Below are 13,289 nucleotides of genomic sequence, written 5' to 3'. Positions count from 1 at the left end.
AAAAGCACAAAACAAAGCATACCAAACATCATGTCAGCACAGAGGTAACGGTAGACAAAGGAAGAGAAGAGTGCACAGTAGAGGCACCACATGCATCCATCGCCCTGATTCTATTGTAAGTAACACAGAGAGCAGATTTATCCAGCTGATCTTTGCTATTGTTTGTTACGATAGAAAACAGAGGAGAGGAAAATCAGGAATCCACGGTGCCCTAAATAATGAGGAGCCTGTACGTCATCAAGTCACAGCTTATTTCGGTGTGATGCTACAAATGGATATCTAACGTACTCCAGGAATTGTAATCAATTTTAAAAAAAGTAGAATTGACTACTTTATTGTTATTATTATTATTATTTACTTTGTTTAAACTATGATAGAAGTAGGTGATGGAGAAGACACACGTAGAGGTTTCGCTGTAGTCACGTCAAAATTGAAAAGGGAAGTAATGAAACTGATGTTTTACGGTGCTTTCCTGTTGTCTATCATCAGACAGTTACCTGGAAGACGACCCAGTGGCTGCCTTTTGATGCCAGCCTGCTGCTTTTAATGCAGTAGGTCTGCAACCAACACAAGCCAGTTAGGTAAATAATATTAGCAATTAAAAATTTAGTTTTCTAATATTAGGGAAGTGACGACTTACAGTAGAAAAGATGGACCCGCAGCAGCTGTGAATAAGGGGAAGTGTGTCACTTTCGCTACCTGAGCCGCTGCAGCTGTTGTAGCTTGGATGTTTTTAAACGTTTATATGATGATCCAGATGTTAATGCACATTTTGAAAAGAAAAAAAAATCATAGTTTTTGTGCGCACAACACAAGAAAATGGTAAAAGATAACTGTTCTCACATTTGAGGTAAAATGAACACTGTAATAACAATCACAGAAAGTTTACGTTCTTGATAGTGTTTCGTGAATCACTCTGTGCAGTCAGCACAGTTATTTTGAGAGCAAAAAAGGAAGTCACACAGCATCCTCTGTGTGTCTTTTGTTGTGTGTGTAATGCAGACACGCAGCAAAAATGGAGCTCCAGGTTTGTCACTCCTGCGGATGGTCCAAAGTGACAACTTACCAGGGCCTGAGAATTCACCAGGGGAAGATGGGATGCACCCCGAAGGGTGTGAGGGTTTCAGACCCTCCACAGCATTACACACAGAGCTATGTGGGACACACAAAAACTCAAATGGACCTCAGGCTAGATGTCCACACCTCTTTCAAGATTGGTAGGTTTGTTTGTTTTTTAAATATTATGTTGTGTGAGTTCAAGATTATAACTTTTCTTTCAAACTGATAAAAACACCCCAATAGGAAAAGACCTGATCCAACATGTTCTCGCTCCCAAAGTGTAACATTTTACGCTAGGTGACAAATCATATTACGCTTCCGGGCACCCAACACATCCCTAGATCATGAGAAAAATGAGGAAACATGCGAACTGTTTGGAATGAATCTACACATGTACCTTTATTTTACTATCTAACACTATCTAACAGCATTAAAGTTGTGGTTAGGGTTAGGGCTGGAATACATGGTTTAAACGTCTATTACTGAGGGAGCGTCATTCTCCTGGATTTCCTCCATAACCTGGCACCTACCATAAAAACACGGAAGGTCACCTTTCGTTTTCCTCAGGAATGCCGTGGGACGTATATTATGCCTCAGGTGTGAGAACGGGATCCCATATCAGCAGATTAAAGCAAACCAAACCGGAATTTGTTAAAAAAAATCATTTTCATTGCTATAAATTTCTATTTTTGCTTAAGATTATTTAAAATCTTCATTTGACTCTTGAATTATGTGACAAACAGAAACAACAGAATATTCAAACCTGAGCCTGCAGGTTTGTCACTGCGGATGGAATAAAGTTACGACTTACCAGGGTTTAAGAATTCACCAGGGGAAGATGGGATGCACACCAAAGGGAGTGAGGATCCCCCAAAAGGAGCAGTACAAATGCAAAAATCAGTGGGAGGAGGACACGGAATACTGGAAACCAGCTAAGAAGGCGACTGTAAAGGAAGAGGTATGAGTTTACTTTTTAGGCCAATAAATGAGTGACAGGAAGCACTTTAAGCTTTGTCCACCACCTTTTCTTTTTTTCAGAATGAAAAATAACAAAATAATAATTTATAAAAGTAAAGGATGACTTAATGACTTTAGTTGCTTGATGTTTCGTTAAATCACGTGGTGAACAGACGACCCCGACATTTTGATAATCAAGGTCACCGAAAGTGTAGTAACTTGCAGATCCCCCTAAATGCTCCTAGCTGGCTGTGTTACTTTTGATCACTGTACAAAAACTTCCATGTTAGTGTTTTCATTACATATCAACTTTTTCTCAACTTTATCCGTCAACCTGACAGAATTTTCCAGAGTCACCAAGCGTGTACGGCTATGCCAACTCTGGAGCAACGGCCATATTCAAGGAAGAATACAAACTGAGTATGTACGCAGTTAGAATTTAGTAAAAACATGATTCTCATACAACAAAATGTGGAGGCTAACATGGAGCTGTGTTCTTACTTACAGCAGCTTCTGCATATACACAGCACTACTCCCAAAGAGCCAGAAAGTCGCAGCATCAGCTGCAGGAACACTCCACCCTTCCACAGGTACTACAGTTATCTTTAATAATGATAGTTAGAGTTAATAGTCGGCCAATTTTAAAGTGAGTAAACAGTAACATATAAATGTAATCAATACTTTTTAGGTGAGCAGGCCTGCCAGGGAGCCTTCAGCACCACCATACCCAGGAAATGTAGTCAGGCCTAAGGAGAAAAAAGTAAAGCAGAAAACATTATCACAGGTACCTTTTTGTTTTTACAAGTTAAGATATTTTTCTTTTAAACTTTAAAAGAAAGTTTAAACGAAGAACTGTTTTCTATCTTTTAGATAGAAAACAGCAGCACGATGGTAGAATCCCTGAGTGTTGACCTCTGTAGAGACTATGCAACAACAGCAACCAAAATCAAGCAGGAGCCCAAATCACGTAAGTACAAACAAAGAATTAAGTGTTACAGTTTATTCAAGACAAGCTTTGTTCAAATCATTAAGAATAGATTAAAAAAGTGTGATAAAAAATCATCTGCTCTTAATTACAGCACTTCACACAACTCCACAGCCATCTTTCCACAGAGCCAGCCGTCGCCTGCTGCAGGAGTTCCCCCCTGGTTTAGAGGTACTGTGGTTTTTTGCTAAATAATGCTTAAGCATGTGACAAACCACCAAAGTTTACTGCTGACGCTTTTTTTAAAGTGCAATATCACTGGAATTAAAGTGTTTTCTGTATGTCAGGTACAAAGATCCTTGCCTCCAACTCCTCCACCACGGGAACAAACAGTGCTGCCTATGAAAAAAGACAGCAGGGAGCAAACACAGGTACAAAACAGATTGTTTGAAGTGTAGCTTTTGTGTTTTAGTTATCCTTGACTTCTTTAAACAACCACATAATCAGTCCCAGCTACGGTAAAACACCGGGAAAAGCAGGTAATACAGTTTAAGATTTAGCATTGCCTTTTTTTTTTTAAATTGTATTTTGCTATTTAGATTCAGGATGGAAATATCTGCTCAAATAACTTTAAAGTGATTAAATATGTCAGTGGAATCAATATTTTTCAGATGAACAGACCTGCCAGGCAGCCTTCAGCACCATCATACCCAGGAAACATAGTCAGGCCTAAGAAGAAAAAAGTGAAGCAGCAAACATTTTCACAGGTGCCTCACTGTTTTAGATTTTAAGGTTATTGTATTTTGTTTTTTCCAGTTTAAGTAACTTTTTGTCTCTCTTAGACAGAAGACAGTAGAGAAGTGGCAGGATATCTGAGCATTGACTGCTGTGCAGACTATCCAACAACAACAACCAAAATCAAGGAGGAGCCCAAGTCACGTATGTATAAACAAAGAAATTAACAAAATGTATACAAAAGAAGATGTTTTTTTTTAACCTGTCTGAAAAAACCCTCCTTTTTATTATAGCACTAGCAACCCCACAACCATCTTTCCAAAGAGCCACCAGCGTTCAGCAGCAGGAGGTAGAGTACTGTGATTTTCTCTAAGTGTTCCAGCTTGTGCGCTAAAACAGCAGAGTTTGGTATCACGTAGCGCTGTGGTTTGAAAAAGAGGAAGAAGCTGTGTTTTCTTTTTCTATGTTTCAGGTTCCCCTGGAAGCAGCAGTGATGCTCAAAAATCAAGAGAGGAAGGATCAAACACAGGTACCAGACGGGCTGCTTGAAGCAGAACCTTTGTTTTAGTATTTAATCTTTAGCATCTCACATTTATAGTACAGTTACTGACTGCAGAACATCCCTCAGAGGAAGAGTTTGGTGAAGGACTGTCCAGCACCAAACCAACTAATCACATCATCCTCATGTACTTTGTCTTTAATGCTAAGCAGCAAATGTTAGCCAAGCTGGCATCATGATCATCATAATTAACATGCATGTAGCCCATCTTAGTCTACTCTTTGACAGCATCAATGAGCAGTTAGCGTGGCTGTTGTTTTTTCATTCATTCTATAGTAAAAAGTCTTCAATAACGGCAGCTAGTTTTCAAATAGTTTCATTTTAACCTGACAGAATTCACCAGGACCAGCAAAGACAAGCAGCAGTAACAGCTCTGCAGCAACGTTCAGAGAGGATGAATACGAATCAGGTGTGTACAGAGCTACGATCTAAGAGTATGACTTTGAATAGAAGCGAAAGCTGGAACTATGATCTTTTTACAGCAGCTTCTGCACAACGCTCCACCCAAAGAGCCAATAACTCAAAGTCAGACCATCAACTTTACGAGTTCCCCACCCTTCCACAGGTACAATGGATCCATTCATAGTACTTTAAAATTAGTAAACAGCAGCATGTAAATGGAATCCATATTTTACAGGTGACTGCACCTGCCAGGGAGCCTTCAGCACCACCATACCCAGGAAATGTAATCCAATCTAAGGAGGAACAAATAAAGCAACAACCATTATCACATGTATGTCACTGTTTTAGACCTTAGGACTTTAGGTTTTACACATGTTTCTTCAGTTTAAGAAACGTTTTGTCTCTCTTAGGCAGTAGACAGTAGTGCAATGACAGGATATATAAACATTGACCCATCTGCAGACTATGCAACACCAGCAGCCAAAATCAAGGAGAAGCCAAAATCACGTATGTGTGACCAAAGAAATAAAGTTTATTCAAGACAAATTATTTTTAAAAAATTTGTCTGGGAAAAAAAACATTAAAGCAATCCTTTTTTCCTCACAGCACCCCCAACCTCACAACCATCTTTCCAAAGAGCCACCAGTGACCAGCAGCAGGAATTCTCCACAGGTTTGAAGGTAGAGTCCTGTGACTTTCTCAAAGAAATGTTTCAGCTTGTGTAACAAACCACCAGAGTTTGGTGTCATGAAGCAGTGTTTTGGTAAAACAAGAATAACATGTGTTTCTCTAAAAATGTTTCAGGTTAGAAGATCTGTCGGAGAACCTCCAAGTACTCGAGAACCGGAAACAGCAGAGCTGCTAGAAAAGAAAGAGACGAAGGATCAGAGACAGGTATTGAATAGACTGTACGAGGCCGACCTTTGTTCAGGCATTTAGTCAAATTTTAGCCATTAGCAGTCAACATTTGCATTACAGTGCATAACATCTTGCAGATGATGAGTCCAGCAACCACAAACCCAGCACCAGCAGGCCAAGCTGAGGAAAATCACACACAGAATCAAACATTTTCACAGGTACTGCAATTTAACACATTAGACTGATGACCTTTAACCCGTTAAGGCCTGAAATATGAATTGCCAGAAAATTCGACCGTATCTACAATGAACATCCACCACTGTAACAAAAAAAGTAGCTCCCCCTTTAAGTGATGAATGAGCTTTATGCATGTTTTTAAGCCAGTGTAGTCCTTTCTTTTATAAAATTGAGCCTCTTGTGACGTATACTAGGAACATTATTTTATTCATTCACTTTATTTCTGGTTGTTTTGAACGTTACGGCAAATGTTTCAATTTTAAACCTCCAGGCAAGCAAATCAGCCAGAGACCACCCGACAGCACCACCTCCGGTCCCGCCGAAGAAGAAGCATTCGGCTTTATTCAAGGAAAGGCTGGAGAGGTTCAAAGCTGAATTACAGCCAAAACTTCAGATGACAGAGGGGAAGAACTGTGAAGTCAGAGCCTGCAGACCAGAGGTAAACAGGAAGCTGTAGCATGTAGTCACCAACGGCACCTGATCAGAATTAATCTAATTAATTTAGCTACATTTGAACTTTTAATCTAAGACTTTTTAAGTATTGTCGTTGAAAACATCTTACAAATGTTTGAGATACAGTTTGTACTCTGAAATGTCTCAAATTTTAACAGCGATCCTCTCGTTTTTTGACAGAACGTTTCAGATGTAATGAGTGCAAACACACAAACAAGTCCTGCAGCAGCGGACGTCTCACTGAAGGACAATCCAACACAGTGTATGTGATCGTATGGTTCAGGCGATAAACATTCAGAATCAGAATACTTTATTAATCCCACAGGAAATGATGTGCCCCAAGACAGTAAGAGTAACTAACTCAACTAAATGAAATATTACAACATATAACAAAATAGCTCTACTTATAAATATCCTAGCTTATTACACAAAATTAAACATATATATAGTTGACACTGAGGTGCCCCTCTATGATTTCAGGCTAATGCATTCATGCTCAATGATGTAGCTGTTGTGTTTGTGTTTGCAGTGGATCACGCTGCAGAGGCTGAGCTCTCCACTGGTGTGAAGGTACAGAGTCTTGCATATCTCTCACTCACAGTTGTGACACTGCAGAGCGTTCTGATGGGAATGCTTGAGTTTGGTTGTCGCTATGGATGTTTTTTCAGGTGAAGGAACTCGCCCGCATGTTTTCAGCCAAGGAAACGCTGATTTCAACAAAGGAGAAACACGGAGCCAACCAAAAACCATCTCAGGTAAAACCCTCTTATATCCTGTAGTACATCCCCAAGTTAGGGATAACCTAGAACAGGGCTGTCAAACATAAGGGCCAGGGTCCTGTATGGGCCTGGCAAAGACTTCAATCTGGCCCACTGGATGTTTTTGGAAAATGTGAAGGAGGTCATATATTTTAAGCTTTTTATTTTATAACTACAGACAGGTCTGTGAATTATGCTACCAGAACCTTTTCTGCAATTTATTTTTTACAATTTTCACGCAAAGAGCAGCGCTGACAGTCCTTTAACCTCGGTTTCCAACTGGGGGAAAAGAAGGAAAAAAAGGATCTTACGGCTTTGAGGTGCTCAATATGTAGAGCAATTTATTTATTTACAATTCATTATTTCCTAAATGCACTCAGCTGAAAACAGAATTCAGAATGCTCTCTCAGCTTCTCGGCTCTCAAATCAATTCCTCACTGCTGCTCAGTCCTCACATTTCAAGATCCCAGTTAACAGCTGGCTCTCTGCTGGCTGCCAGCTGGAGGTTGAGAGGCTGCTGTCCATCCAGTCATCAAATACGCACTCAAAGCAGCCAATCAGCAGTCTCCACCTGTCTCAACAGTCAACACAAACCCACACATACGTTAATGGGAGGAGCCAAATATGTAAAACATGGGACATGATCATGATCACGGACCAACACCTGTGCTCGAGCCTGAAGGCTAAAATACACAAAATATAGAATCTTTAATCATGTCTACGATGACCCCCCACCCCTCCCCCCACCCCAAACACCATTTAATGAATCACGGCTTTCTAATATGTTCAATATCTTTCAGGTGAAACTGCTGGCTCAAAGGTTTTCAGTCATTTCTGCCCAGGAAACAGCAGCCAAAGCAAAGGAGGAGCACGGGGAGGAGCAGAAACCCACACAGGTGCAGGGCGAGTGATCTGTTGCCTTTCCTCCATCAGTGGAAAAGTCATTTAGCTCTTTGATCCAGCCTGAAGTACCCAAATAACTCATGAGTGGATCCTGTTTTAGCTTCAAGCTGCTGGTTGAGCAAAATATTACATTTAAAGTTTTTATGTTGGAGTTCATTGTTTTTCTTTCTGTAGTTCAAGACCTTGTGTCCGTGTCGATGCAGCATCATCAGGCACGCACTCTTTATTTACAGAACACACACATTTATAACAGGAAAGAGTCGCTACTCTCGATGCGCCCGGCCTCAGGGTGCTCTCTCTCTCAAAGCAGTGGCTCTTGCTTCTCACTGTCAAGTATGCAGATCAGCTACAGCACAGAAGTGTGGGCATGTGTCCATCTCCAGGTCTGGGCAAACTGCCTAATAAGCACAGGTTAATTAGGGAATGCACAGCCAGTGTCCCAAATACTCCACCTACTCTCTGCACCGCACTGCACCACTCCTCCTCCTGCAGTTGAGCCAGAACCGTGCCCCTCTGCAAGCACGTTTCACAGAAAACCATGAGCTAGATGAATCCATCATGAAGCAAACATATATCATATATGTTTGCAATATATCACAGGAGACAAATACAGGGAGCTGTGTTGAAATTCTTCATGCGTTATAAACTATTATCCACCTTTTCTGACAGATGGTGACAGATTCAAAAAGCAATCCCATTGAAATCAATTCTGCAGCAGCGAAAGCATCACTAACAGCAGAGAAGGATCCCAAAATATGTATGTCACAATATGAGAATGTTTATATGTAAAATTGAGAAAAATACAATAAAAAACATGGCTGATGATTACTATCATCTTTTTCTACAGCGTGTGAAAATGCACCACTCTCAGATTTCTCCTCTGGTTTGAAGGTACGACTTCCTGTGCACGAAAAACATCTGACACTCATTCAGCCAGACCTGACAGCTTGTTTCACTGCAGCTGCTGCACCTGAGTGTTTCTTTACTACAGGAGAGGTTTCATCTGTTTTCTTTGCTTGATTGTTTTCAGTTCTTATTGCTTGCTGCATTTTAGGTGAAGGATCTGGCCCGGATGTTTTCAGCCAATACAACACAGGAGAAAACAATCGGACTAAAAGAGAAACGGAGAGAAGAACAGAAACCTGCAAACGGGGTAAACCACAGTCAATGTCATTTAGAAAGCAGAGAGCATAATGTGGTTTGTACTGTAGAGGGTGTAGAGGGGTGAAGCAGGAAATGCTGCTAAAGCAGGAAGTGTTGGTTTTTCTTCCGATGATATTCTTGGTATGAGTGAAAACAGAAACATATATTCCCTTTTTGGGTTATGCAACCACCAAAGAGGGTGATTCTTAGTTTTTAACAAATTCTGTTTCCTCTATCGTTTTGTCCTGACTTCACCACAATCTGACCAAGAAGTCTAAAAAAAGAGCTAAAAGTCATGTTGAGATAGCACAACTGTGCCGGGGTTAGCACGTTTTCTAGTTTTACACTCTCTGTGTGAAGCTTTCATGTTCTCCTTCGGCTGGCCTGATGTGGCATAAGTGGGAAAGAAGATGTTGTTTTATCATCTTTACTGCTGACTTTGACCTTTTTTATCAAAAGACAAAATGACCGTCTGTTAAGCAGCTGCTAGAAAGTAAACTGGACTTTTGTTGTAGCTCTTCCAACTCCCCAATTCTATAAGACCAGAACACGTCTGGGACTCCATTTGGACACCAATCAGAAAGTAGTGCTTTGTAATAACACAAATTTTGCTATTGATCCAATCCAATACTAGTACTGCCAATACTGATGCTTTGAACCTATAAAGACAGCTTATGTAGGAGAGAGCAGTGTCTCATGATTTATCAGCTTGATCATCACTAATTGAAACATTGTGAACACATTTTACTGGACAGTAAATCATTGTGATTTTTATTTTGTACAATAATGAGTTAACAAAACACACCTTTTGGGTTTTCATGTGTTCTGAAACTGGATTATTTTGGAGACATGGACCCGTCTGTCTCTAAAGGACTTTGGGTCGCTGTGCTGTAAGCTAACAATAAAATAGATGTGTAGTCAACACAAAAAGGTTCAGACATGTTTCATACTGCATGTTCAAGGGTTTTTTTTTTTCATTTCCAAGAAAAAAAAAAATTCAACACTATTAGTAACAAAGTAACAATCCTATCACACAAGTATTGATCCGATACCAATACCACCATTGGTATCCATACCATCGATATTTAGTTGGATCCGCCCACCTCTACCACAAAGTCCATGGTTGGGTGATAATTCAATGGATACTTGAGTGCCTACTATCTTTCAGGTGAAGCTGCTTATCCAGAAGCTTTCAGCCAGGGAAACTAAAGATCATCAAAAAGAGAAAGACCCAGACATGAAGGATCGAAACCACTCAAAGGTACGGCACACATTTCATATTTAAAATATCTGTTTCAGATTTTTCCTCAAGCTTTTAGTCCTGAGTTTTGGAACTGCAGCCAGTGCTCGATTAGCAGCTGATTTGCTGGAAATGTGGAAACTCAAGTTTCAAACATGTCTTATTGTTTCAAAATAAAATCCTTTTTAACATTTTCTGATGCTTTTAATATGAAAGAGCAGTTGTGGTTTGTGTTAGCAGCTAGGTAACTGTGTTTTGGTTTGGTTGTTTTTAACTGTGAAAGCTAACAAGTAGGTAGCTGAAGACCATGGAATATTATTATAGCTTTTAACAAGCGGTGCTGTGACTGCAACTCCAAACTTAAAGCTTTTTTTAAACAGTGCCCCGTCACTACTGTTGTTGCTTTGTTCCCCTCATCCTCTTTTTCCTTCTTTCTTATTATTCTCAGAAGGATGAATCCTTTCGTTTACATTTATTTGTTTGCATCATTGTTGTCATGGAGTTTGTTTAAACAGAATTATGTGTGCCACTTGCAACAAGCATGAGTGGAGGCAGGTTGGTCCCCCTAAGGGAGGTCAGGTCTTGTCTACTGTCACTGTAAACTTTTCACATTACTACTGATGTAGTTTAAAATGTGTCAGCCCTTTGGGTGCCCCTTAATGGCCTGGAGAGGGGGACCAAAAAAAAAAGTAAAAACAGTTTGATCACGTCTCATTTGTATTCATTGCAGGTATGATTCCTGTTTCCTGGCATTGTTATATTTACAGATGTGTTGTTTTTGTTGTAACTGTAGTGGATATAATGCTGGATCCGGGCACAGGGAAGCAAGTGAGAGCCAGAGAAGAGAAGCAGAAAGCTCCAGAGGCTTAGATGTAATTCAGCAATCTGCTTGGGCTCAGCTGCCTGATCCATGGGAAATCTTACTGGGAGGTGGAGGTTAGCAACACGAGCATCTGGGTGTAATAAAAGCCAGCACAAGCCATAAGGAGAACCTCTCACAAAACCCCAAAAATGATTCCTGGGTGATCGCAAAAAGATGACAAAGTCTGCACAGTCCTCACAGAACCACCTGCTTCCTTTGCCCAAAGGAAAACCTCACAAACGTTGGAGTTTTTGTGGATTACAAGGAAGGTTTTGCGTCATTCTATGAACCACAGAGTGTTTGTTTACTGGGGAACTTCACCCCTATTTCAGTTTGCATGTTAAAGAAGATGGTGCCACTGCTTACCATCAGTAACTATGCATGGGTGTTTGTGTATATGTGCAGTTCTTATTATTATATTTTTTCTTTAAGTGCCATGTTTGGTAGCATATGCGTAAGTTCTGCCTGGGTGTTAATGGTAAATCATTCAGTCCCAGTCTGCTGTCATGTATAAGCCTAGATGTTGCTTTTGTTTCATGAAAAATAAATAAACTCATCTATCTCTCTGTCTCTCTCTTCCTTATCACCCAGTGAGGAGGATATGACAATTACAGAGTGCAGCTACTACACTTTTATTAGTGTTCAGCATGAAAAGCATGAAAAAAAGCCCTGCGTGCTAAATGAGGAGTGTCTTTTGCGCCCCACCTTCTCCTTTACACTTTACTGTCTAAAAGTATTAAATACATTAAATACCCACCTAATCGTTCTAACTGATGTCATGTAAAAGATCGCATCAGGCTTCCCGTCAGTTTTAAACTTTGATTTTTTGGGGGATTATAATATTGGTAAAAAACAATCCACTTCTAACCACGAAAAAAAGTGTCGGCATGAAAAACTAATTAACTGATTCAACTCATTATGACTTCACCTTGACTGTCTTACACATTAAATGGCTTTTATCGGAAGCTTGTTTTAATATGTAGGGGAGACCGGGGATAGTTGTAACATTTTTGACATTTCTGTCTGTAAATTGAAGCTCTTTTAAGGTAGTGGATTCAAAATGTAATGCAAAGTATTTACATGTCTCTGCTATTAAATAGTGCAGCTATTTTCTCTGCAGCACAATTACCCATTGCATGGTATGGCCTCAAACACAAAGAGTGAAATGTTACAATTAACCCCATAGTCTGGGTGAGTTGTAACATATCCTGGGGTAAAATGTAACACAATGAAATAAGGGTACTAACAAAACATTAACATGTAATCTTTGTTTATTCAACACATGAATTCACTTACATCCATTTATGTAGCTGTGTGTGTGTGTGTGTGTGTGTGTGTGTGTGTGTGTGTGTGTGTGTGTGTGTGTGTGTGTGTCAGAATGCAGAAATCTAGCTTTTGAACATATTCCAACCCCCCAAAAAAGACAAATTATGGAATTTTCTGCAACTGAATATTTCATTAATTTTGGTTGGTCTTCCTTGAGTTTGGCCTCATTGGCTCAGTGGGCATTATAACCTACAACTCTTGCACCAATTTTGAACATAACAATGAAGCTGAAAAAATGTAGTTGTTCACCAGCATCGCAATTCCATTACTTTTTATCATGGCTTACCTTGGTGTGGTTTGCAAAGTGCTTCAGAAAGATGAGGAAATCTGTTTCTTGCACCCATCCTGATTTATTTCCACTACCAGTACTTCCTACTGGTCCATCTCTGACACAGTGGTCTGCATAATGTATGTGTGGGAACACAAACAGTGAAGTAGTTGTGTTGCTAATGGCATTAACCGCATATACAAATGCGACCAGTGAACCTCTCTCTGCTGATGTCGTTGCCCCAACTTGTTTAATATAAGTTAAAGTAATAGTGTGGTAAGTTGTAACATCTGCATTATTGTTACAACTAACCCAGACTGTTGCTGTTACAACTGACCCAGACTCCTATAGCCATGAACTAGCTAACATTACAGCCAACGGCTAAAACATTAGCACTAAAGACCTACACAGAATATATCCCCATAGACATACAAATAACATAATTTACATTTGATGAGTTTAACTGCAAAGCAGATAATGCTATTACAAATTGAAATAAAGTAGAAAAACTTACTTTTTGGCATACAAATTACTTTTTTTCATGTTAAATTGTCTGTGTTTGACAAAATGTGCTGATTTTTCACATGTGATAGCAGAACTGAAT

The 13,289-nt window shown here is 39.8% G+C and overlaps 1 protein-coding gene across 1 annotated transcript; it reads left to right on the top strand.

Annotated features, from left to right (window-relative positions):
* The first annotated feature begins 27 nt into the window (after positions 1 to 27).
* Positions 28 to 11,657, top strand: LOC105940657 (uncharacterized). The gene is made up of 30 exons (XM_024806048.2): positions 28 to 115; positions 1,003 to 1,217; positions 1,803 to 2,017; positions 2,358 to 2,436; positions 2,524 to 2,606; positions 2,705 to 2,800; positions 2,887 to 2,983; positions 3,096 to 3,172; positions 3,289 to 3,372; positions 3,613 to 3,708; positions 3,784 to 3,880; positions 3,970 to 4,025; positions 4,149 to 4,205; positions 4,569 to 4,644; positions 4,718 to 4,800; positions 4,873 to 4,968; positions 5,048 to 5,144; positions 5,244 to 5,317; positions 5,442 to 5,531; positions 5,633 to 5,713; positions 6,004 to 6,171; positions 6,366 to 6,447; positions 6,715 to 6,755; positions 6,854 to 6,940; positions 7,744 to 7,839; positions 8,516 to 8,603; positions 8,694 to 8,737; positions 8,901 to 8,999; positions 10,158 to 10,250; positions 11,023 to 11,657. Exons 2-30 carry the CDS (start codon positions 1,016 to 1,018, stop codon positions 11,029 to 11,031), a joined length of 2,643 nt encoding a protein of 880 aa, XP_024661816.2. The 5' UTR covers positions 28 to 115; positions 1,003 to 1,015; the 3' UTR covers positions 11,032 to 11,657.
* Positions 11,658 to 13,289: the final 1,632 nt, after the last annotated feature.

The sequence above is a fragment of the Maylandia zebra genome, linkage group LG3 (assembly GCF_041146795.1).
Source record: "Maylandia zebra isolate NMK-2024a linkage group LG3, Mzebra_GT3a, whole genome shotgun sequence".
Taxonomy (NCBI): domain Eukaryota; kingdom Metazoa; phylum Chordata; class Actinopteri; order Cichliformes; family Cichlidae; genus Maylandia; species Maylandia zebra.
This window is presented reverse-complemented; position numbering and strand designations above follow the sequence as displayed.

What these genes read in the sequence shown, in the direction of transcription:
- LOC105940657 (XM_024806048.2), top strand. Translation starts at nt 1,016, where the DNA reads ATGGAGCTCCAGGTTTGTCACTCCTGCGGATGGTCCAAAGTGACAACT. An exon ending in AGAGGAAGGATCAAACACAG is followed by an intron (nt 4,206 to 4,568) that starts GTACCAGACGGG and finishes TTAACCTGACAG; the next exon opens with AATTCACCAGGACCAGCAAA. An exon ending in AGACGAAGGATCAGAGACAG is followed by an intron (nt 5,532 to 5,632) that starts GTATTGAATAGA and finishes AACATCTTGCAG; the next exon opens with ATGATGAGTCCAGCAACCAC.